Below are 26,836 nucleotides of genomic sequence, written 5' to 3' on the forward strand. Positions count from 1 at the left end.
AAAACATTGAACACCCACATGTCATATGGTATGTAATTGGTTTTATATGTTGAAACTATTCCTAAAAAAAAAAAAAAAAAAAAGTAAATTATGTTGTAATGGTCCAGAAGAAGAAAGAATTCTGCAATTTGGGATTCTTCTGGCTCTTCTGCAACTCTTTTTGGTCTCCGAGGATTATGCACCAGTCAGAACAGAGCATAGAAATACATAAGCGAAGCATAGATTGTGAATCAGCTGTCTATGCCAACACAAATATACCCCAGGACAGTAAGTCTTGAATCAGTAATTTCTAGAGAATTAGGTCAAGCATGTTTTCACTGACATTTTGTCTGGAGCCTTAGAAATGGAGCATGTGGATCCTGTGCTGTATCTGTCACTCTTATTTTTAGATATTGGTTCTCCATTTTCATGTGAGGTGCAAACATAAAAATAAAAAATGAGCGTATTTGGGTAGGGCAGCTGTTCTCTGGAGATGAAGTTCTGTTCTTATCGTGAAATCCCACATGAGCAATCAGTCATAGCTGTAGCCATTAATGTCAAGTGCAGCAAGTTCCTGCCTATTTAAGTGTCAGGTGAAAGAGTGGGTTTTCGAGGTGTTATGCCCCAAAGGAGAGAAATGGAAAGAGGATTCCATTGAGCTTTAATGTTGAATTTTGTGTGAAAGGCCCTAGTGTGAGAAGCCAGGGATCTGCATGGGCAATCATTCTTATGTTTGACTTAATCACTTAGGACAATATTCGTTCCTATTTCTATCTGTCTGGTGATGGGGCTGGCAGTGGTAGTCACATAAGAGTGGCAGAAATAATGTTTTTTTATTAAAAAGTATTTAGAAATAGGGAGGAAATAAGAAGTAGCAAACATTGACTGTGTAAGGTATCGACTGAGTCATTGCAACTGCATGATTCAAAGCAGATATGAAGAACATAAGGCCTGAAACATAAATCTGTCACAACTGAATGACTTCAGTTTGTATAAATCAAGTTGTAGCTTTGTCTCCGAGTAATTAGGTTGCCAAGAGTCAACTCTGTATTATGTTACTCAGAGAAAGCATCTATGTGCTTTCAACTTGTTTTCTAAGCAAGAATTCTGATGTGAAATACTAGAAATCAATCAGTGCAAACTTGGAACTTTCTACCTTTTGGATAAAGTTCATATTAAGGGATTATAAAGGGTGCAGATAGAGGACACTTGCAAGTATTTAGACGGCCTTTGTTTGGAAACTGAGCCACATCAGCAAGCAGGTTTGTATTGATTTGGTTTTCTTTTCATGTGGTGTATTGGAAGATATCCCTTCATTATTATGCATTCAAGTGAACTGGATTGAATATTTAACAGTGAAGAGACCTAGTGGACGCAGAGGAGACTCTAGATGGTCAGTGTTTTCAACAGCTGTTTCCCTACAAAATGAGGCCAGACTGCAGAAGTAAAATACAAAATCATAGTTGTCATATAAGAGATTAATGCTTATGATTCACATTTTGAGATGTGTGTTACACATCAGTGGTAAATTTTATTCATATTACTACATAAATCTGAAATTCTAGGCAGGCATTGGTGTTCTTCTAATATTGCATGCAACTGGAATAAGAAATTACTGGGGTAGTCTGGGAGGAAGAGAGGTAGCCAAATAAAATAGGAGTTTATTAAAATAATGCTGAATGTCTGTTAACTGACATTCTCAACATAAAACTCTAAATTTTTTGTTCTTAGAATTTTAGCATTATTATTTAAAAATTAAAAATATCTAATGGCTGTATCACAGAGTATATATTCCTAGGCAGACAAAGGCAGATGCAGAGACCTTGTTAGTCCACTCCACTGTGGTTGGATGTACATCATGCCTGCACCTTCACATCAGTGCTTCACAAAACATGAATGTCTGGCTGCATGATCAGATGGTTTCAGAAATGGAAAAACAGTCCCCAAATTACATTCTGATGAATTATCTTTCCCAAGAGGCTCAACATGGTGTCAGACAGGCACTGGTGCTAGCACACGGGAGGTGATGAGAACTTGTATTCACAGGAAAGGGAAAAAGCATATTGAGGCTGCCTATATTTGCACCACCCTGCAATCGAGTCAGGCTATTTTCCTTCTGAAGTGTTGTAACCATAGTATTATGCAATTGGAAGTGCTGACATGTTGCACTTGCTTTATCCAGCACAGTATACTTGTTAAGAGATATTTCATTTCTAAAGGAACACTTTTCTGGTCTAAAATTAATCTGCTTCTTTTCATTGGACTTTTTAAGTGTTTAGTGTAAAACATGGAAACAACTTAAAGCTGAAGATTCCAAATTTAGTGGCAAGCCCTCTTTTACCACATAAAGCAAACAAACAAAATGGTCTTAGACTGCTGAGATTTTAAAACCTTAGTTGCAAACTACTGTGAGAAGAAAAGGGAGTGAATTCTAACCAAACCAAAAACCCTGCTGACATGGAGAAAAATAGTTCCCAAGAAAGTGCTTCTTGTACTAAAAACTTAAATTCCTATTTGAAAAGAGAATTTGATGGTGGAACTCAACAAACAAGGAAGAACTGATATATTATCGGGATCATAATGGTGTCCTTTTTTTTTTTTTAAATAGAGGAAGAAAGGACTATTGCAAAGAATCTGTGAAATTGGGTGAAAGGATTTCAGAGTTCCAAACTGTTTTATAGCAGATATATAAAAGCATACTTTGTGTGTTTAATATCTTCGGTGAGTAAACAGCTTGAGGAGTTGCATCTTATCTGTGTAGTTGTAGTAATATAAAACACAAAAGCTGACTTTGAAAAACAAATCGGTTCATTTATTCTGGATAAACTTTCCACTTAGAGAGTACATCTCACCCACTAGACATATCTAAAACTAGATATCCATGGGTATAGCTTAATGACATAGAGAGAGAGAGAGTGCTGTGGCTTCCATCTTTGCAGGGCTACCTTTAAATTAGACAGTTCCCAGCACTGGGACATGGTTAGCTCAGGGGGACATCAGAGGCAGTGAAGAAGAAGCAATGCTGAGGATTCAGAACAGGAACAGGTTAGGCTGGTAGAACACTGAGCAGAAATACTTGTCAAACTGCAGCATGGAGTTGTCACCCTGACCCTTCTATATAGTCAGTGGACATCACAGGAGGTGATCCAGCTGGTTTCAGAAGAGAGGAATTTACCCTCTGGAAGTAATGGTTCTCTGGTTCAATGAAGGATAGTTTCAACAGGGATTATAAGGGAAGTGTCAGAACTTCAGAGTGAAGGAGATATTACTTTTTCCTGTCTGAGCTAAGAATCACTTGCCTTGTGGTTTCTTTTCCCACATCCACTGAAATAAAAATCCAAAGGAGATAAGTAAATCTGGGTTGGAGGCTGTCATGTTCTCTGTATGTGCAGTATTCATTGACACAGATCAGTTGCAAACTCGTGCACTACAAGACTGCATTGGAAATGAGATTAGGCATCACTTGTGCCAGCTGCCATTGTTAGGAGGAATATGGTAGGGATGAGATCGTTGTCACTTTTGAAAGAAGTGTGAAAAGCTGAAGGTATTGACAAATATCTCAAACCGTGCTTATGTGTGATGAATTAGAGATAGAAGAGGTAGTTTAACAAGTACCATCAAATTACTTCTGCATTATTGATGCCAGTCTGTATGTCAGGCTGAGCCTTGAAAAATTTCAGCCCTTAAGTTTCTTTTAGTTTGTAATTCAGCTGCATGAACAAAAGATATTCAGCAAATATCATTTTCTTCCTTCAAAGATTTGACTGCAGAAGAGATAGCAGGTTTGATCTGACGTGATCATCTAGAAGAAATAGACAGTGTACACTGAGAAAAGTAGCCCACCGATCCTTCTGTTCAGATATACTCTTATTAGATCAAAAAGAATATAATGTCTTTTCTGATTTAATGTGTTGTCTCCAAAATGCTATAATAGGTTTTGTTTCTGAGATTATTTCTTTGTGAGTGCAGGACTTTTCCATACAACTGCTAAATAATTCCCACTGGAAGTTTCTTTCACATCTTATGGCTTGGCAGAACCTTCTTGTTCTTCCTCCCTTTCCTTCTTCAGACTGGTCATTTATCTTATTAGGGAAAAATGACAATGTGATTATTTCTGGTTGTTATGCAGCAGTGGAAATCATCCAGTCTCTTCCCCCTGGTCTGCATTCCCAAGGAGCCACCAATTACTGTGTCTGAGTTTTCTCCACTTCTCATAAATCAGTTATTAAAATCATTAAACAGTGATGTAATTTCAGTGTGAAACATAGCCTTAATGCATTTGATTATTAATAATTGTATCAAAACAATCATTTTTCTCTGAATAATATAATGGACTTTTTTAATATCTGCATCCACCTACACTTTGTTGCTTAATGCAGTCCTTTTACATGTCTGCAGATCACATCTACTGGCACGATGGGCTCTTCCATTGCGCCAGATTCTGCTTTGTTTTGCATGACTGTCAGCTCAAAGCTTTCTCTGTAGAAACTGCCTGACTAATGACAACGTAATGTCCAGATTAAGCCACAGCTGTGGCTGCTGTTCTTAGGTTGGGATGGGAGCCCTGAGGGCAGAGAATTCATCCTTTGTCTGAGCGTATTTAACATGGGAGATATTGAGAGAAAATCAGCCAGTATAATCGGTACACCTTTTCAGTGTTAAACTGTGCCTTGATCAGTTCTGACTGAATTTCCTTCTTGGGATATCCTTCTCCAAAGTATTCTTCATTTTCCTCCTTTATCAAAGCAGAATTTGCTCTTCTCTTGAATATACTTAGCAAAGATGTGTCAATTAGTTATGGAAAGCGTGTGTCAAATGCATGACATTTCTAATTAGAATGAAATCCACATATTTTCTAGCCCAGTATCTGCCTTATATTCTCAAACGTCAAAGGTAATTGTAACAAGATGCTCTAAAGCTTTCCAATAAACGTGCATCTCTGTGCTTATTTATAGATAAATTTATGATTATAAAGTTTTGTTTCCAATTTCATACTGTTTCTGTTATTTTCTCCAATTGATATTGGGATCCTACTTGTATGTGTATTTTAGTAAGGGAAATTTGAAAGAAATTTAAGAAGAAAAATGTAGTATCAAATACAGACAAAATGGTCAAAATGGTTTCCATCTAATGTTTGTAATATGACATTTTTACTGGAGCTTATTTTGATTTCCCAGTTAGAATGTTAAAGCTAGTTAGTATGAAATCCTCTCTTTTCTTCCATCCACATAATTACTATTCTGTAACTGGCTCTGCATAACTTGATTTCATTATGTTCTTAGGGCCGTTGCTGGAGTTGATGGAGACCCTGATTTAGTTCATATGGAAATTCAGGACCCCAGTGGAGGTATGCAAATAAAAACATTATCAATTGATTCCCCAGTGTATAGTCATTTCTCTTTTGTTTTGGGGGCTTCTTTTGCGTTTTTTTTTTTTTTCATATTTTTTTTTTTTTTTTTTTTTTTTGTTGTTGATGTTGTTAGAAGAAGTGGAAATCAGATTCTTTCTCTGTTTATCTGTAGTCAGTAAAGCTAAAGCTGTCTTGTTATATAAAAATGTAGTTTAATTTGAAATTTACTTTTTTTCCACTCTGAGACGAATTGACGTCAAGATGCTATGCTCCGTTGAAAATGTCCATTAATAGTGAAATTTGTTTTGGCAGTTAAACATTGAACATTTTTTCCTGATTTGCAAATAAAACTGGCAATGTAGCATTAGTGCTGGATAAGTGTCTGTTAAAGTGGATCGTTACATATGGCAGTCCTACTGAACTAACCACTGTCTCCCAGAATTTCCTCATGTTACAGCATCCACTATACTTTGAGACTTCAAAAGCAAAATAAATGAAAAAAACAGAATAGCAGTCAGGATGTGCTGTACTAAGAAGTCACCATGATTCCAAAAGTTGTATGAGTTTTCATTGCCAATGAACTCTTGAAAGATGATTTAATTCCTTGAATCAGGTCATCTAAATTCCTGTGTGGTCTTATAAATTAGTTGTAAATGATGCATAATTTGACTTTCCTCAATCCAGTACCTTGTCTTCATTTCAGCCATATAAAAAGACAGAGTTAACGTATTAAAATCTTGATGACAAATTTTCTAAACCTTTTGTGAGTGAGGATTCTCAGACTTGCTGAGCCTCCACAGCCCCATCAATTGCTTTGTGTGGATAGAGTGTAAGAAGTTTGTTTAGGAGCTTCATGGAATTTATGCATATATTTACTTATTTTAATTTAATAGAAACAGTAGAGCAAGATAAAACTCATGAAATATTTATTTCCTGAAGTTCTCAATTAATCAACCTTGTGCACTTAAGATCAATACAAGCATTGCCATTGATTTTAGTGGAGAGAGTATCTTGTGCAACTATGTTTGTCCTGTGAACTACAAAGAGCTGCAAGACTGTGATTGTGCCTTGCTGTAGTTGCTCAAATATGCTTATGAAGAGGACTTGGAAATAAGGAATAGAACTTGAATTGACTCTAGCTGCCTTTTAAACAGATCCAGATTTTAAAACAGATATTTGTGTTGAGCACGCTGGTTTGACCTTTTCCAATAAAAAGCCATAATACATGAAATGCATTTCCTACCACATTACAAAAATAATGAAGGATGTGCATGTGGATGTATTTATTTACTCTTTCACACTGGAGCGTGGAGAAATCAGTAGCCTGAGCACAAGATCATGCACATAACCATTTTCTCACTGAGTTTGTTAAAGTCGTAGTTTCTACTCAGAGGCTTGTGGCATGGGTGAGCTGTACACGTGCTTGAATCTGGAAGAAGGTCATTGGGCTGCAGCTGTTGTAAAATAAGATCCTGACTCTTCTCTTGCTGTTCAATGAGAGCAGATTGCATAAAAGATGCAGCTTGCACCTAGCTGGACAGGAAGAGAGAGGACATAGCCTTCACTGATATAAATCACTGCAGGCTTTTTCAGGAAGGTATTAACTCACACTATAGAAGTCCTGCCCCAGCAGCACAGTTCCAATACTGTGTGTTGGCTTTTCTACACAGCTTTGAAAATAGCCTTTAAAATCCCATACCCTGTCTATTAAACTGTGTCTGATTCTCTTCTCACTTATCACAATTTTATACTGAGACTGATCTATTGATTTCAGTTACACTGTGTAAGGATGCTGCTTCTTTAAAGGAGTAATTTTGCTCTGTGCATAGGTTAACTGAGAAAAGAGGCTCCTTCTATTATCCCCAGCCATGAATGTCTCATTCATCTAATTCCTAATCTCTCTGGACCAGCAAAATTTGGATAATGACAGCCTTCCTCCCACGAATGATCTGAACTGTAAGCAGTTAATGTATTCTCAGTACACTGGAGATTGAAAAACGCTTGTATGAGGGCTTAATATAATAATTTTGCAACTAAATCGACTGGCAAAGGCAGCACTATCTCTACATGAATAGCATTTTATACTGCTTTCATCTTTCTTCCTTGAAAGCCATGTCATGTGTTTCTGTCTCTTCCCTCAGGTTATCGCTACATCACTTGCCAGATTCAGAATTGTTCTGATAAGACAATGACAGTCCAGTTTGCTGGTGTCACTGATCGGGATTCCCTGACTGTGCAGGATGACTACATATTCCTTCAGGTAATGCCGCTTTCTGGGGAGACAGTCCATTTTAAAATTCAGAAATACAATTTTAGACAATAGCGCTGTGATGGAAAAGAGCATGGAGAATCCTGTTCCAGAGTATGAGTGATGAGTTATGATTTATTACATGGAACAAAGCTGTTCTTTATCAGTCAAAAAAAAAAAAAAAAAAAAAAGTTTTAATTTGTGCAGCCAGTTGACTACATACCCAGTTGATTTTAATTCCTCATTGACCTAGCTTTAATTAGACAGCATTTTTCAGGAGGATTATCTAGTTTAAAATTACTTTTTAAAAAACTGTTGTTTGTTAGGCAGAATACATCTCTCCAGGGCTTATGCTTACACTGTCTTGTGGGTCCCTTCCATATCTCTGTAGCACGTAAAGGTTCCCTGAGAACAGCTTCAAAGGAAAGCCACTAGCAGAGCAGCAGGTCCGCTTTTCCATGTCACAGAATCACAGTCGATTATCCTGTGAAGACATGTTGTTGGGAAATAAGCTATATGACTGTGCTTAGGATCCAAAAGGAAGGAACAGCCATAGCTTGAAAACAATTTGTGATGGAATTATGCTGGGGTTATTCAATTTTCAAATAATGTAATTTCTGGCATCAGATTAGATATTAGGAAAAATTTCTTCTCAGGAGTGGTGAGGTATTGTAAAAGGCTGTCCAGGCAGGTGATAGAGTCCCTGGAGAGATGTTCAGGAAACATGGAGATATGACACTGAGAGACATGATTAGTGCACATGATGGTGATGGATTGATGGTTGGACTAGATGATCTTAGTGCTCTTTTCTGACTTCAATGATTCTATGATACTAAACAACATTGCCTGCACAAACCTAGTTTGGAGCTCTGTTGACTTTATTGCACCAACCAAGTGCAGCTTGAGCGGAGCCGAAAGTATCGTGCTTGGGACTGTCTGGGGTTTGAATCTGCCAGAGCTGAGAACTTCTCAAAGAAAGGTTATGTTCTACCTGATTTTTAATATTTTCTTAGGGAGGCTGTGTGTACCTTTCTCAGTGACTGGCTATGATATATCTCTTACTTGGGTATGATTTGCTTGTCTGTTTCTTGACTCTTGCAGGAAGGCAGTACAGTGTCAATCAATACACACACCACTACCTTGGTGTACATTAGACTGACTTTTCTACAGCTTTCCCCTTATGGCTGTTTCTTCCGAAAGGATTTGTCAATTGATAATGAGACAAAAGATTTGTACACCTTTAGGTCAGCGCAGCAACTTCAAAGACCCACACAACTTAAAACATTTAGCACTACAAAGGAGTGAAATGGAGTTAGAAAAGAATTTTTGAATTCAAGTGGGCATTTTTCAGCTCAAATCTTGCATTCATGGCACCAATTTTTCTCAAAGGTATTATTATCTGCGACTCCCACCAAGCCCACTCTAAAATCCATTTCACAGTTTGTAGATGGTGAGAATTGCATCTCACCACATATAGTTACAGATTGCTGTGCTCAGCAAAAAAAAGACTGCTTCTTCCTCAAGCATATGTATGTTGCCAGATATCTTGTATAATTGCATCCGGAGCTGCTGTTATTCTGTCATGTAATGAGTCTGGGCAAAGAAGAAATGGAGGTGCAACTTGGAAATGTGTGCATTAAATACTGGACAGTTGCTTTTGCAAAACTATGCCACTGGTAAAATGGTCTCTGTAGCTTTGAGGTCTTAATGCCAGTAGAAGATGTAAACACAAAGGGGGAACATCTCTAGTCCTTTCCTTTTAGACTTATTGCAGTACATCACAGTATGCACTATAAATCTTGCTTGTTGCTTAGCTGGCTCACAGTTAACCACATCTATATTACCGAGGAACAGAAGATATCTCTGCGATCTTTTAGTCACATCTGAAATGCAGCCACCTTTGAGGTATGGTGCAGTACATCGCTTTTAGCTTTGCCACTGAAACCACACAGCAGTTGTGCATCTGAGAAACAGCATACTTCTGAAGCCACATGAAAGTTCATTTTTCACTAGGCTAAAACATTGCAATGTAAGTAAGAATCAGACCAGGGACTGCTCTTGATATCATAGCAGTATCTGTCAGAAAAAAAGATGGTCAGTCATCTGTGTAGAAAGAGGAGAGCCTGAGATTATAGTGTTGCCTCAAGTGTCACTCATCCACCCCAACTGGCAGCCGTGAACCAGAGCAAGGCAGTCTGCAGGACCAGTCCTGTTCCTGTTCACAGGCTTTAACCAAGTACTCAACCCAATGTCTTTGGTATGTCTATATCCGTGAAGATCAAGAGCTTTCTGGCACTCACTGCTTTCTTTAGTTTGCACTGACAGCCAGGCAGTTTTAGAGGTGATTTTAGCAGGTTGATTAAAATTTTGAGACTATTTGTAAGACAGACAAGCCTTTAATGTCAGCAAGGCTTGGCACAACTAGCTCCTTCAACTCTAGTCCTCTGCTGCTTTCCATCATCCCTTGTCATTTAAAATTAGTCACATAAGATAAATGCATAATGAAAAAGGAGGGTACTGTAAGATGGATAAGACTGATATTTAACACTAATTAAATAAATGGTGAACTTTTTGCTTTAATCCATCACTTAACAAATCATACTCTTAAAGGGCATCACATCCTTTCTACCAATAAAAAAGACTGGTTTAAAAAAACAGTAAAATGATGATATTAGATATTAGATATTTTTAAATATTAAAGCAAATGGGCCTGCTATCATGCATCAGCTCTATTTGGAGAAAAAAAAAAATAAAAAAAATTCAAGCTTACTTGCTTTGGGATAGGCTGTTCTCCAAATCAGGTTCATTTTATAAACACATACTTCAAGAATGTGATAACGTACTGCCAAATACTGTGTTCAATGTGGCAAACACCATTTGATTTAATTAGGAGCTTTACCAAGCAGTTAACTGCAAAACCTTGATTTTTTTTTTTTTTTAATCTCCTTTTAGTATTATGGAAGCCACAGTGAACCTTCATTTGACATGTATCTTCCTTGAATTAGATTAATTTTTAAGGTTTTTTCATAAATGACATTGAATTGCTGCCTTTCATTTAACCATCAGCTTGCTCCATTTATTTCCTTCCTTTGCTCTGATATGACTTACTTAGGAGGTTGAAGTGAAAACAAATGAAGAGTCTCTTAAACTGTTATCTCCTCTATTTTTCTGTCTCAGTAAAATCTCATTTGTCTGCTTGAGCAAGGCAGTATCCATATTTGTAGAGCAAGTGAAAAACTGCCATAAGAATATTTTTCCCCCTGGTGGTTTTGTCATACAGCATTTTGGCATTCATTTCTGGCTACAGTGCTACTGAGTATTTTCAGCACGGTGCATCAGAACAATGTTTGTATTGTTTTTTTTAGGACTTATGCAAAAGTCTTAATATTACCTCTATATTGCCTATTACAAAGTGGAGAAAGTCATTTGCTGGTGTGTTTTTCAGTGTGCAATTCTGTTGGCTTTCTTAGGTGAAAATCTTCATAAAATCCCAGATAGGAAACGTAATTTGTCTTCAGTTCTATACAAGAAAGCAGTTGAAATATGTCTTACCTCTGTGTTTAAGCGTAGAATTGTATCTTCAGGACATGTAATTGATTTTCAAACTGGCTGACTGAAGATGTGGGAATTGCATCATTGTCTTCTGTACTGCATGTTAGCATCTTGCAGTGGGAAATGTCTCATCCTGCAAGGCAAATATTAGCCAAACATAATGAATGCTTTATATAATGTTAGCATGGCTTATTCAGTCTTTTATGCTTATTTGAGTAGTGTTGCTGGCAAATCACTTGCCCTTGAGGGTGGTTCACAGTCACTGTACCACCTTCTTGCCTCCTGTCTGCTGCAGGGGATTTCCACAAAAGGGCAGAAACGTGGGAGGCTGAAGGATGAAAGTGTAAATAAGTTAAAAAGGACAAGGCCAGTGAGATAGTGACATCTCAGGTATCCCTCATAGCAGATGGACTGACAAAAAGAAGGAAGGAAATTACTTTCTTCTTTCTAAAGAGAGGGAGACAAGTTTGAGTATGCTATTTTCCCACAACTTCAGATATATTCTTTTGTAAGCACACTGTGCAAGATAATCCAATACAGTAGAAGTAATAGCTATATATTTCAGTTCCTTGCTTAAAAAAATAGTAATAAAAATTTCTAATATGAACCATCAACTACCAAACAATTCTGTTTTTCCTTTATATAGACAACATCAGCAAATCGGACCAAGTATTATGTATCCTATCGTCGAAATGGCTTTGTGCAGATGAAGTTGCCAAAATATGCCTTGCCAAAAGTAAGTGCACACATTTTTCTTCCTACTTCTGTATTTTTATTCTTCTCTTTCCACCTAAACTAGCTTTACTCATTTCTTTCTTAAACCTCAATGATTTAAGACGATAATTTCTCGTTGTAGTGGATTTCTGATTTGTGGTATATTCTTACCCTACTGTTTTTATGTTTCGTGTGGGGAAGTAGTAGCTCTAACCATAGAGGGCAAGAACATAGGCTGGCCTATATGTCATCAGTTACCACAGTAGTTTCTGAGCTCTTTGAAGCAGTGCTACACACCCAATAGCAGTACAATGCCAGTGTTCTTTCAGGAATGAATTGCAATTTAATTCCATGTGGTGTTTTTTGGTATAAGTATAATATAAGAGAGTTTCAGCAGCTGATGATGCTCTATTTCATTAAGAAATCCCCCATATGAACTTTAATTACTGAAAAGAATGGCAGAGTTTTTTTGAGAGTTTCCCTAAATCTAGAATATTTTTATATTTGCACATAGCAGTAAAGCACAGACAGATATTTCTATGCAGTCTGAATGTTGCAATTGAAATTTTGTGCTGCACACAATATGTTTCGTGTTTTTCTGTATACTTAGAAGGCGTCTGAAGAAAAATGACTTAGCAGCTTTTGTAGACCCAGTGGATAAAACCCAAGTAACGTGGTCTGGCCTCCCACTTCACCCTGCCTCTAGCAGGGATTTATTCTACAGACCTCCTAATGTTATATTTTAGGTGGTTTTGTGTGATTCCATTGCTTTACATATTAGAGAACTAGGAAGTACCATCTGTGCATATCTTGAAATGCACTAGTTTAATTCACTGACCAAGCAGTTAAGGACAATGCAGTACAGTTTATTTCCTTGCTTTGTTGCTACTCTTGCAAAACAAATAATTATATATTTTTTTAACTAAGCAGTGGTCTGAATACTTCTGCTTTTAAGTATACAGCATATTAACAAAACTCTCAACTAAAATCCACAGATATTATTTAGACATGAATCTGAGATTTGGCTACATTCCCAGCAGCATTACGCAGATAGCAATTTATTGATTTATTTATTTATTTTGACAGGCAATGGATAGTCAAGGACAGGTAAATATATCAGCCCTCCCACATAATTACTTCAATGTTTCAAGGCCTTCAGTGTACCCTTTTATGCTTTCTTGGGGGAATTTGTAATTAGGAAAACAACAGGGGGATATCCAGATGTAAATGTTAAAATGTTCCAAATGTGGGCAGTCTGATGGATTACAGACCACCAGCAACTTCTGTTGGGGGCAGGGACCTCAAGTGCCTGCAGCTTATGGGTGGATGACCTGCACCAGGGCAAAAGGAGCAAGGAGCAATAGAAGAGTGGAATAAACAAGGAAAGAAAAAGAAGGAACTCCTCTGGCAGATGACCCCAACTTCCACTCATTCACAGCCTATTGCCTCTCTGAAGTAGTCAGGAGGGGTTGAATGAACATAAAATAGAAACAAAGAGTGTGGAAACAAAGAAAAGAGGTGTTCAATTGATCTCATACTGGAAAGGAAGGGTGTTTACATCAGTGTTTAAGTGTTCATGTTTTCTTATTTCTGAATACCCAAGTAAATAATTAAAATTACATACTAATTGTCAGTACATTAAAACAGTTAAAATTCTCTCAATCAGAATGTTTTGTCCAAATTCCTGAAGAACTAACAGCACAACAGTGCAAGTGTTGCCTATGTTAGCTCGTGTTGTAAAACCATTTTTTGTTTGGAAATGGAAGGGCAGACATATTGTGCAAAGGAGCCAGGCATTTCTCCACAACTAAATAAGACTATTTTCTGGTTCCTGTAGGCATCATGTTCGTAATGGGTTAGTTTCTGTTATTGTGAAGAACATCAGTAGATTTTGTTGAAGGGCTAGAGATAAAGAGTGAGGGATCTAGATCACTCTCCGATGGAGCTTTCGTTCGCTTTAAAACCAGTTTAAAAGATCCCTCTCCACTCATTCATTACAGTTCACTATGGCCTCTGTTGTATTTGGGGGGTCAATCTACAGAAAATATCACTGAGATCAATGATCTGAATAAAAAATAGTCTTAGAAAAAAAAGTATAAATTATCTTTCAGAAAGGAAGGTCAAGAGGCAGCTTGATTATTGTGAAGAAGCCTCCTTGTTTTGAGAAAGTACTTAATAGACTTGAAAGTGCTGTAGAAGAGAAAGACGGACCCATAAATGGTAACTGAAGCCAGCCTTGTTCAAATTAGAAACTCTGCTCAATTTCTTATTAGTGTTGGTGATAAGTATTTGAAAAAGTGCCAAGAAAAGTGACAGAAATTCTAGATATTGAAATTTTAAAATTGTATCTAAATGCTCTTCAGGGGGATTTGCTCCTCCTGCATGTCATGTTGTGCAGAAATAATAGTTGGAAAAAAAACGAAGAGCAAACTCTAAGAGATCTAATCCTCAATTTTAGCCTTCAAATCCATTAGTCTGTAAAAGATGATTAGTTTACTGGACATGTGATCTTACTGAATGCATTTCTGACACATTCAAAAAGTGTCAGCCATAACTCACTGCTGTTTCTGTCTTATGTAGTCTAGATTGTTTGAAATAACCCTGAATACTGAATTCTTTGTCCTTGCCAGTATCGTTTATGTTTATTTGTCTATTCTTTTTTCCTTCTAAGGAGGTTAACTAGAGGCTTGGCTGAGTAAATAAATTAGAAGTTAACAGTTCCATTTTGGAAAGAGTCAGGGGCTAGCTAGGAACAGATTGACTGTTTCATTTGGAAAAAAATGTTTTTATGTTGTTCCTAGTTGAGGCTGTACCCGATGAGTGGAACGAAATATTCTGTATATCTTTAGCATTTTGATGATGCCTTCAAGAGAAGTTTCTTTGGTATCTGCTCACAACAGAGCTGAAAATTTCACTAAGAGGGCCTGGAAGCCAGACATCAATTAGAGCAGCAATGAATGTGAGAGATTTTAACATTTTCTGTAAAAGATACATTTTTTAAAGTGATTTGCTATCTCTTTAGAGATCAGCAGAAATGTTGGTTACTACAGAAAATAGAGCAGCTCTGAAATTTTTTATCCCATGGTATTTCAGTGAGAGTGCAACAAAAATGTGTTTTGGTCCAATCTGGGCAGAAGGGGAAAGATAAATATGAGCAAATTATGGGAGAAATTTTGCAAAGGAGCAGGATATCAGCAAAAACACTGACACATGAGACTTCAAAAAATCATCTTCCAAATGGTATCTGTGATATGGCATGTACCTGCCCGGAGATGGAGCAGTCAGTGTCCATAGGGAAGGGAAAACTGTACACAAGTCAAAGAGTACTACAGGATGGTCAAGGATTTGTCTGAAATCATCAGAAGAGCCCCCTCTGGAGCCCCAGGCTCTCACCTGAGGGAATACTGCTGGACTTCTCTGATATTGTTCTTGTGCAGCACAGACACATTTTACAGTAATTTTATTATGGAGATAGAAGGAGCATTTTCAAACGGAGTAATTTAACAATGTTGATGTTTTTGTTTTCTTTTGATATGACGAGGTTGAAGATCTGCAGAAAATTATTCCTTTTTTTTTTTATTTTTATTTTTTATGTTGCTTATATTTGCATTTATGTTTGAATTTTTCCAAACATAGCCCCAAAAGAAAAAAGAGAAAAGGATGAAAGCACTGTATCTCAAGGCCTCCTTACTCATCTATCAAAGACTGATAGAACCAGCCGTCAGCCAAGTCTCACATTTTCTAAACTTCATTTAATTTGTTCTTTCTTTCTGTCTCCAGGTCCACTGTGCCACTTCAGGCTGCTTTTTTGTAACAGTAGTACCTATGTATGTACGGAACAGAGCTGTTGGTAGTCGTCTAATGAACAGAAATCAGGGTTTTTTTAGCTGCTTTTGAGGGATTTTCTGTAGCATGTTGGATAGTGACACCACACTGAATCACGCCGCTGTCTCCTGTACTTTGCAGGAGTCATGTGCTGGCCGTGAGGATCTGTCCCAGGGAATTCTAGAGAGGTCCCAAGAGTTTCAGCAATTCAGATTGAGCTGTTTTCAGCCTGGAGCAGGGCTTTAACTGCTACCTCTGGCAGGGTGGTTCTGCTGAGGGGTGCTGGGTGCAGCCCCACCAACCACCACACTTGTCTTGCACGAAAATCCCTTCAGCAATGATTGCCCTTGCCTAGGGGAGTGTGCTTTGCAGGAGTAGCGCGTTGGTTTCTGATCCGTGTTTATTATATTATCTCCTTTTTTGGAGATACTCAAGACCTGCCTGGATGCTTTCCTGCTCAACCTACCTATTGGTAGGGAACCTATGTTAGCAGGGAGTTGGGCTCTCCAGAGGTTCCTTCTAACCCTTATGATTCTGTGATGTTAAGTTGTGCCTTAATATGACTAACACTGGAAGTGGGAACTACTTTATTCTTGTGTTAGCCAAAAACACTGACTAAACCAAGAAATCTGCTACAAGTCATGTAAACTTTTACTCTTGCAGTTTGTAATTAATTATTCTGAGTCCCCAACCCACCTCTGGAAAATAAACTCTATTGATATGATCTCCTTTTATGATCTGAAAGAAGGCATTTATTGTTATTGTATTTGTTCATGGTGCCTACAAAAACTTAACAATGGAGCAATTATATCCTACTGCAATTCAGAAAGTAAATAGTTCTGCAAGGATATGGAGTGAAAGAAGCATATTTCATTTATCTTGATCTCTGTATGTCTTTTCTATCATATTATATTATGTGAGATAGGTACTAAAATTTTTTTTGGGGTAGCCAAGATTAAAGAGAGATTACAGGGAATAAATAAAAACAAAATAATAAAATCCTATTACTTTTGAAATAACTGAATGTCTTTAATGTATTCATGGTAACATGAATTTTCTATACGCCCTTTTTGCTAACTGAATATATTCTGTTTACTTGATTAACACCTAGTGGTCTAAAGGGCACTAAACAGGCCTGTGTCTTGACTCATTCTGGGACATACATCACTATGTTAATCACGGGTTTTCTTTCAAACTTCTGTGTCATTCAGTAATAGATGTAATGCTATCAAGAGTAAAAATTTTTGAGCTGTTTTTCCTCCTTCTCCCTAAATAGCTATCAGTCTGTTGAAGCGTGTATTCCCTGCTCTGTCAAGCTCCCTTTTCATTACTGTTTTAAGAATATACCTTTAAATGGATCCATTCATTAATAGCAGAAACGGCAGGAAAGATTCGTGCAGCCTTTTTGCCAGCAGGCAAAACTGTCTTGAAGCTGTGGCTGTGTTATGGTTGAATTACTAAGTCTTGGGTCTGAGAGAGCTCATTTAGCAACTGGTTTATCCCCCAGGACTTGTTTTGCCACTTGGGCAGCCCCTATGCCCAAGGGAGGCTGTTTCTCCATGCCAAGCAACAGAGCAGTGTGCAGCTGCATCTCCATCCTTCTGAAGTGATTTTGGAGTGTCTATCAAATGTAAAATAAAGAGAAACAAAATAGAAATGTGGGTAGTGGTGGTATTTGATGCAGTGATAGTATTTGTTTCCCAGGAGGTGTCATGGCACCAGCAAGTGAATCTCTGCTGTAGCAGCCATCGATCTGAATGGCTTCAAGTTGTACAAATCCATCGGAGGTGGATTCAAGGAACTCTTCTTTTCTTCACAGTGTAGCTTGTTATTGATTTCTCGCCTTGCACCGTTTTACTCAGCCAGGCAAGGAAGATTAGGAAGATTATCTTCGGGATATGTGCCATCCTGTTACCTTGGTTGTACTTAAGAGATTATAGGGGTATAAATGTGGTGCATCTGGAGGTCAAGTCTGAGACTACACAGCTCTGAGTGCTTATTTCTGTTGCACTTGTTATAAATTCCTTCCTTGTGATTCTCTGTTTAATTTTTCACTTGCTTAGGTTAATGTCTCACGCAGCCTAACCATTAAATGTCCGTAGGGCAGGGGGTGGAATTCTGACATGAATTGTAAGATTAGAAAAACAGTAATTTTGAGTTTCTTTTATATTTTCCTTACTAAAGTGCCCTGGACAGTAAGTTCAGCCTAGCAAAACTTTCTGACTTCTCATTGTCATGTGCAGTGGGCAGTTGGGCTGATGGGTTGGAGGTGGCACACTGAAGACTCAGATGCTGTGTTTGTCCATCAGTTTCTTCCTTTTAAATTCAGCATTCCAGCAAAAGGAATAGTAAAAGAGTGACATGACAGTCTTATTTTGTTTCAGCTAGACTTTAAAGAGTCTGTCATTCGAGATTTTAAGGGATGTTGAAGAATCAGACATGAAATTCACAATTTTCCTTACTTTTGTCAATTAATTTTCCCAGAGAATTGTATCAAGACTGTGGGTAGAAAGTGTGGTGCAGGATTAATGCAAAGTACTGTAACTGAAGGACTGCTCTGCTTCCTGAGGGAACAAGAAATCACTGCGAAAAGAAATAGCAGTAAGGCTGCACTGGAAATCTGAAAGTGTAAATGCTAGATGAAAGGAACGAAGTTCAAGGAAGCGGAAAGACAATTTTTCTTGCTAAAACCAGGACTTGTTAAGTTGTTCCCTGATAGAAAGAGGGCATCAAAAAGTCTGACTGTATATTTGTTTCTTGGTAAGAGTCACAGCCATATGACTGCATTTATTGCAGTAAGGTACTCCAGCCAAACCACTCTTTCACCCAGTCTTTCCAGACTTTACAAAATTCATCTTTACCACACATTTTAGCTTTGGATGCATTTCTTCCACTGGACCTGCAGCTCCTAACACTGTTTGAGATATGAGGATGGCAACCAGGCTGTCAGTCAGCAACTGGTACCCCTGCAGCCACTGCCTCCCACCTGTATGTGGGAATGACCTCTAAGGTCATTCTTTATTGCCTTCTTTGGACACTCCAGTGCCTCAATATCTTTCTCAGAGTGAGGAACCCAAAACTGAACAGAGTACTTGAGGTGTGGTGTCACCAGTGCCAAATAAAAGTATCTGCATTCACTGCAGTATTGTTCATGGCATAATTATGTAAATGATAGCTTTGCTGCAAACTGTGGCATCACAGAAGACTAATTTTTTTTTAGATATCCATGGGAAAAAAAAAAAAAAAACACAAGACCAAACATAAAAACAAAGTACTGTTTTCTCTGACTCTGTTTCAATTCTATTCCTACTTACAGGATATTCAGGGCAACTATCTCACACTGTAAATGGAAAGGTGACTTCAGTATTATGTGGTTTAAGGCGGAATTTGAAGCCTTCATTTTTAAAGCTTATTTTCCCTAAACTTATATCCTCTTGACATTTTTGCTAGCTTTATTTCATATTCACTCCATCACCCTAGTTATTTTTTTTCCAGTTACCGGGTGACCAGCACTCCATACAATCTCCCTAATAAGTGCCAAGAATGTCATAAAGAATTTACAAGTTTTCTGCCTCCTTGATTAGATGTCACTTTGTATGTAGCCCCAACATCTGACTTTCTGCAACCTTATCCAGTTGTAAACACAGGCCCTTTTGTTGTTTGCTAAGCTCAACTCAGTGTTGCCGCTTTCTGATTTATTTCTTCTGTTTAATACTAGTGTTATTTTTCTCATCTGTGTGGTTTTTTTGTCTGAGAACTTTGGAGTGAAGGAGCTGGAAAATTGTTAAGAAAGCTATTGCAATATTCATGCCTGAGATTCTTGAGAAAATGCAGAATGTTGACTCATTTTATTATTGTTGAATATTTAATTCAATAGGTACTGTTGCATAGTATAACAGACATCATAGAATCATAGAATCATAGAATCACCAAGGTTGGAAAAGACCTAAAAGATCACCCAGTCCAACCGTTCACCTATTCCCAATAGCTCCTACTAAACCATGTCCCTCAACACAACATCCAGTCTTTCCTTGAACACCCCCAGGGTCAGTGATTCCACCACCTCCCTGGGCATCAGTGCACAATATATACTACTTCCTCTGCGTAACTGCTGGGTCTCTTTTTGTTATGTTATGTGTTATGGACAAAATATTTCTTAGCTGTTTGAGTACCTGAGGATTATTTTTTAGGTGACAGTGTTACAAAACTCACAAGTTTTCCATGGACTTGCATTCAGATCTAGGAAAATCATTCACTTTTCTTTTTTCCTTTTCATTCATGAATCCAAATGGTAGAATTAGTAGCATTTGTTTTCATGTTGAAAGCCAGAAACAATGTTTTTTGTTTAATTATTCCTGTAAAAACTTTCACACACTGATGATTTTGGGTCTTCACTGAGCTGGTGGGATCATACCTCTGATGACCTCAGGCCAGAAGGCAGAGCCCAGCCACCTCAAACTGGTGGGGTGCAGCATGCTAGTTAGTATTAGTTTGGGAAATTACTGTCATCTAGCTTCCTGATGCATTTTTCCCTATGGTAGTATTCAACTTTTCTGGGCAGACCTATTGCTTGTGCCACTTAAATGATGGAAAAAATAGTCGTTTGTACCTTCTTTTCCTACAGGATTTACAGATAATCAGTACAGATGAAAACCAGGTATTTGTGGCTGTTCAGGAATGGTACCAGACAGACACATACAATCTGTACCAATCTGACCCACAAGGCATTTACTATTCTATCCTGCTGGAGAACGTCCGGAGCACGAAGCAGCCAGAAGAAAATGTCCTGATAGATATTCTGGAGGTAGGCTTTTAGTTCTTCCAATGTCTGTGGTCTAGGTGGAGTTTTCATTCTTTTATTTGGATTATGAATATAAATAATTTTCACAGTTGTCTTTAATGTAAAAAGGCTAGGATTTCTTTCTTGCTGTTAGTACATCATACTATATATGTGTTTCTCTCTTTTCCTGCTAGTGTGCAGTGGGCTCTAAGAACTAGATAATTGATATGATGTTACAGGGATGTGCAAAACCAGAGTTGATCAAGGCTTTCTGCATGTGAGAAATGGAGCTGACAGCACAATTTATTATTAAAGGAGGAAGTTATGTAGCTGCCTGTGTATGGTTTTTTTTCTTCTCCGTGGTACACTTCCTGACTTAGAGTCTCTTAGCAAGTAGATCTTTAAATAATAAACCCGAGAGCCTTGTGCTAGGTTTTGTGTCACCTCTGACAAGTGAAGAATCAACAAAATTAAATACTGGACAGCAAATTCACTTGCTTTCACGGGGTGTATCGTGCCAGCAGTGTTTGCTATGTGATGCTATCTTATGAACAATTCTATCTTTGATCTTATCTCTCGTGTGTTTCGCGAGATAAATGAATAAAGAGTATAGCGTTTTGGAAGGCACAAACTTGTCATCAATTCAATTCTTCCTGCTGCTGACTTCCATGTGAAGCAAGATGTACATTTGCACCAGTTTTGTTCTTTCTTACAGCATATAGTAGTGACCATTAACAGGATGTTAAACAACATGGACCTTTCTTCTGACCCACTTTGGCCACCGTTATGCTCTAACTTGTCTGGTGTTAGTTTTCTGGGTTTTGTTTTTTTTGTTTTGTTTTGTTTTGTTTTTGTTTTGTTTTGTGTTTTACAAACAGGTCTTCCTAAATGTACCAGCCTTCTTGTGGAAACAGTCAGCAGTAATTCTGATTACAAGTGTTGCACTTACAGAGGTGCTAAATGGCTCTAAATAGGCTCTTCTTGGTGGGAACATGATAGCATTTTTTTTCTCCTTTATCTTCTTCATCATTGATTAGCTTTTTCTTTTCAAATAGCTAGAGTAAAACATTTACTAATTACCAATTTAAGCACAGATTATTTTCTATGCTGACCCTATTTAGAAATGGAGCTACTTTAATGAGTAAAGCTGTAAATTGTGTGCCACATTCCCACAGGGTGATATACTGGGAACAGTATTTTGCAGCTCATTGCTTTTGGTCATTCCTGTAGGATGCAAAGCCATAAGAGATTAAGGTACTATCTCTTCTCTCAGCATCACCTAGAGCACATCAGTTGTGTGGAGATGCCAACTCTCACTCTCCTTTTGTCTACAACAGTTACTTATTTAATTCAGTGTCACTCGTAATTTAAGAATTTCACTGTGTTAATGAACAAAAGTGAGAGATCCTAGATCATTGTGTACACAGAATTAATTCGTAAGGTTGCATTAAAAAGAACATGTGCAAATGATAGAGTAATTGAAAGACAGTTCTACATCTTTAGAATTGTTTTTGGAATTAGGCTGCATCATAGAAGGGCAATTTTATTTGTTTAAGGTAAGAAAGCCTGCAGCTTTCAGATAGCTTGTAAAATAAATATAGTGTTTGTCTTCTTTACTAAATAGTGATCATCTATTCGTATCTGCAAGTAGCAAGTGGATTATGTACACTTTATAGCTAATAAAGATAAGTTGAAGACGGTGGGAACGTGTTTTTGGGTTGTTTTTTTTTAATGTACTTTGATTTTCGCTGTGGACATTTTTATGCATGTATCCCATAATTGGAACAGAAATCTTTAACACAGAGGTGATCTTCAGTGGTTGACAATTTCCATCAGTGTGTAATTCTTAACATTTTCACTGTTGTTCTTCATTACCTGTTGCTGTCTTCACTTCATCTTTTGCTGGTACATCTACTATAAGCTCTTTTACTTGTCTGCTTTCATTTTCTCTTATGTACATTGTCTTCTTTGTACAGTATTTCATTTCTGCTAACGTTGCAAATATGATGGGGAATAATTGCCAGATATTCACATCAAAGAATGGCAAAAGTATTAACTCTCCAAAAGCAGTATGCCTTTGAAATTTGTATCAAGTGCCGCTGACACGACTCAGTCACAAATTTGACTCAGTCATATTTGAAAACAGATACCCAAATGTGCTACTTCTATACTGGATCCTGTTTTGTTTCCTATATGACTAAGAGCTCCACAAGTTGGAGCATATATTCTCCATGCTTACTTTCTTGCCTAAACAGTGACTCTTAGGCATTTAAATTTTAATCGCATATTGTTATATAACTGCGTTTTTTTGTATTTCAGTAACTGCTGCTAATAAACACTATGGGCCTATCTGAACACTAGTAGCAAATACTGTTCAACTGTTACTAAAAGAAAAGTGCAGTAATTATTGTCACAGAATACAAAGCCACAACAGCGAAAGTGTTTACACAGTAGGTTTGTAAGGTGCAAATGACCTTTCTGAAAGTACTGAGGAACCACAATAAAAAAGTGGAAAAACAGCTACACTAAAAAAAATCAAAAGAAAGCCAAAGGAACAGCGTTCTTGAATTCCCTGACTTGTCTTACTCTAGGAAACTACTTTCATATTTTAGGTAGCTTCTGGATTGAAGCTGAGCACTTAAACACTCCCTGGTGTTTAAATGTCCTCTTCTGCACAGCATGTTATTTGCTATGCAACTCTTTTCCCTTTGTTGTAGAAAGACACTAACGTCCCACTTTTATACCAGGAAAATAAGTCAAGGAGTGGAAAGTGACAAAGAATTTGTCTGTCTCATTGTCACAGTTGAATCCAGTAGGTAAACTCAACATACAGATCTTAAAATATTTACAGAAAATTCAGATATGAGATTCCAAAGGTCACAAGACAAATATATTGGAAAGTGCTATACAGTGGTAGGGAGGTTTTAAAGCTGCCAATTTTATGCAGTGTAGTTACCATTTTTATTTTTATTTGCTTATTATTATTATTATTTTATTTTTTAGCTAATGCACCACTCCAAACCTCAATCTTCTGAACATTCTCTGAAGACTGATGCCTCTTGAAACTCATTATTTCAAGTAGAATTTATGCCTTTCTTTCAAAACAGTGCTGAAGTGCTGGTCAGCTTTTATCTTTTAGAGCATTGGTGAGGTGTAGTTAATTGAGACACTGAAATTTTTTTCATGATATTTCTGTGCCTGATAGGATTCAAACTCCATATTCTGCAGAGGTGAAGTTACCCTAGCCCCTTGGCTGGATTACGGGTGGGAATGGGAATGAAGAACTTTTTCAGTCTGATTCTCACTGTATGATTATATGGAGCGATTGATATTTATTAAACAAGACTGAGAGAAGAAAAAAATATTCACAATGTATTACTGTTTTTGCCATCTACAAAGAAGAGGGATTCCTCCCTTGCAGTCCTTGATCTAATTACTGCTTAAATATTTAATAGTATTCACTACAAAAAATATATGCACAGAAATTGTAATGCAGCTCTACCATCCTCAGTACATGTTTGAACTGCTCAGCATTCATGTTCATGCTCTCTTTGGAAGAAGGAATGCATAATAAATTCCCAGCAAGTTGAAGTAGCTTTGATAGTTAGGAATGCACATTCCTTATTTTTTCCACTCTTATCACCTGCATTACGATGCAATTGACTGTTGACTTGAGTCAGTGCTGAGCTTCCAGCATCCTGGAAGAGTAAGCTAATCACATGTACATGGGTTTTAAGGGGGAAGGAGCTTGTGAGAACTTTGGGTAGCAAAACAGTTATGGAAAATTTGATTATCTGGATTTAAATGTATTTCCAAGTTCTAGGGTATTACTGTAACCAGCAGAATATAATCTCTGTAGACTTTGGTCAGTTCCTTAGAAAAAGAAATATATTTATGAATGATAGAGATCAAATCTTTAGCCTGCTGCTATGGATGCTTTCTCTTCAGCCTAAGCACAGACATTTTTTTAAAATGTGTATCAAAGGAAGTTAGTGGTATTTGGGGGAGAGAAGAATGGGAAAAAAAAAGAAAAAAAAAAAAGGAAAAAAAAGAAAAGAGGAAACTCTAAGTGTTTCTGATAAAAAGTAAATAGTAAGAGGCAGATATTCCTGTTCATGCTCAGACCTGCACAATTGGGCATCTATACTATGCTGGAAATGGTCTATGAGTAGATAGATGTTTTCAAGAATTTTTCAATAATTCAGAAAGCCTCATAAGTAATCATAGGGTAAACAGGGACACTCTTAATGAAGCTTTCTAATTTGATGTGAGATCTTACCTCTTTGTCCTTTTCCTCTTAATACTTTGTTTTATTTTTATTTTTTCTCTTTTAAGCTATTGTTCGTTTCCATAATGGAGAAAATACTAGAGGCATGCAGTTCAGAGCCACAAAAGAGCAGCTGATCAGCAATGATCCTTGCCAAAAAAATGTGTATATGCTGGTTAATAACTTTTTCTCATTTATGCTTCAGGTCAGAGGTGTAAAAGGAGTCTTTCTGGCCAACCAGAAGATTGATGGGAAAGTTACAACCCTAATAACCTACAACAAAGGCCGTGACTGGGATTTTCTAAACCCTCCAGACATTGATATGAATGGAAAACCTACCAACTGCAAACCTGTAAGTGTTCCCATCCTCTGTCTGAACTGCAAAAGAATTATTTCTATGGACAGTATGTGTAGCAGTGCAGGCAACCCAGGAGCTTCGTGCTGAGATTACCAGTTAAATTAATACACAAATCTACTTGCGTGACATGAGCAGGGATTTAGCTAGCTGTTAGTCCAGTCATCTTGTACAGTGAGTCATGACTCCGCTCTGCATTACTTATTTTAGAGCTTAATTTGATGCAAAGAAGACAGCTTTTCTTGTGTGTCATCCACACAACCTAATTCAGAACAATCATAACAGTAAGTTGTTTCAGGATATAAGAGGCACATCAGATGCATCTTACCAATGTCTTTTTTGTTTCCATCTTTCATACTTTTATTTCATCTTAAAGCAAGATAACCCTGTTAAAGGAACTCTTGACAGTTGCTTGGAAATAAAAATCACATTTAATTGCATCAAAAAGTCCTTTTTTTTTTTTTTTAAGTTGATGTTATTGTAGTCCTAGCTACCCCTAATATCTTGTTTTTTGCGCTGTACTGAAAAACTTCATATTTTTGTCAGTGATTCTCCATTCATGGGGACTCCAGGCTCTGAATTTCTAGGCAAAATAAATGGTTTCAGTCCTGCTACTGGCAGAAATTTAATCCTTCTCCACGTAGAAAGGGGAGGGCTGGAGATGCTGGCTCCTGTTTGAAAATTTCAGACTGTGCTATATGTCTTAAGCCTATGGGTCCTGAATCTGAGCTCTCAGATCAGTGGAAGAATAGCAGAAGCAGCAGCTGCTGAGCACCACTGGCAAGCAGCAATAATGACCTCCAAGTGCCACTTCACTAAGTGCAAGAGGCAGTAAGTTGCTTAGCTAAGAGAGATGGTGATCATCCAAAAGTCATTAAACTATTTTTATGATTTTTTTTTCTAAAAAAGAAATTTTACCTAATTTTTAAATTAATCATCATTTTACCTAATTACTTGAGACCAGCAAACATTCTAATTATTGCTGTTGCTGCTAGCTAGAGACTTTAAGCAGTTCTGTCAGATGGATTTTTTATACAATAATTTCATTCCAACTTCTTTTTTATTGTCAGAGTCAGACTGTGGAGACACTCTTGTTAGATGGCTTAGCGTGGTGTTTTGATCTAGACTCCACTGGAAACAGCCATTCTCTGTAGGGATACGTCAGTGCAACTGTTCTCTGCGTGGGCTTTCATTATCGCATAAGCGTAACTGTTACCAGCATTTTATTTTTTTTCAACCTCTGTTCTTTTTCCCCCACAAGCCTGATTGCTACCTTCACCTCCATCTCCGCTGGGCAGATAATCCATATGTGTCAGGAACAGTCCATACGAAGGATACTGCACCAGGGCTCATCATGGGGGCAGGTAAAAGCACAATGTTATTTTGTAAGACCTGAAATGTAGTAGGAATTTTTGATTTAGTATTGATTTAGTATTTTGGATTATGACATCTACCATTATAGAAACATAACCAAAATAAGGCTCTCACTGAAGAATGCTCTCACTGAAGAACGTTCTTTTATAGGATCCCTGGATCAAAAGATGTAGTAAAAGTTAATTGAATCCCCCAGAGCTCAGTCTTCTAGGACAGCTCTGTAACAGTTAATGCCATTATGTTTCTCTATGTTGTTTAGTGTCTCTCTCCCCATTAATGAAGTATGAAGCAGTGGTGATGGCTGAAGGACCTGTCATGTTGCCTGGAAGTGAAGATCCTTACCATCTCCTCTGGCATCATGAACAGCCCAGTAAATCCAATAAATCTAAACA

At 37.5% G+C, this 26,836-nt stretch overlaps 1 protein-coding gene across 3 annotated transcripts in view; it reads left to right on the plus strand.

The window, feature by feature from the left end:
- Nucleotides 1-26,836, plus strand: part of SORCS2 (sortilin related VPS10 domain containing receptor 2) — a 522,402-nt gene that overhangs the window by 431,245 nt on the left and 64,321 nt on the right. For all 3 annotated transcript variants that reach the window (XM_042871372.1, XM_042871371.1, XM_042871373.1), the window contains exons 6-11: nt 5,262-5,326; nt 7,471-7,589; nt 11,776-11,865; nt 20,293-20,472; nt 24,921-25,067; nt 26,332-26,434. In XM_042871372.1, the coding sequence (XP_042727306.1) occupies nt 5,262-5,326; nt 7,471-7,589; nt 11,776-11,865; nt 20,293-20,472; nt 24,921-25,067; nt 26,332-26,434 (704 nt within the window). The remainder of the gene's footprint in view (nt 1-5,261; nt 5,327-7,470; nt 7,590-11,775; nt 11,866-20,292; nt 20,473-24,920; nt 25,068-26,331; nt 26,435-26,836) is intronic.

This window comes from Lagopus leucura, unplaced genomic scaffold (genome assembly GCF_019238085.1).
Source record: "Lagopus leucura isolate 7727_CA_CO unplaced genomic scaffold, USGS_WTPT01 Super-Scaffold_100004, whole genome shotgun sequence".
In the NCBI taxonomy this organism is placed as follows: Eukaryota; Metazoa; Chordata; class Aves; order Galliformes; family Phasianidae; genus Lagopus; species Lagopus leucura.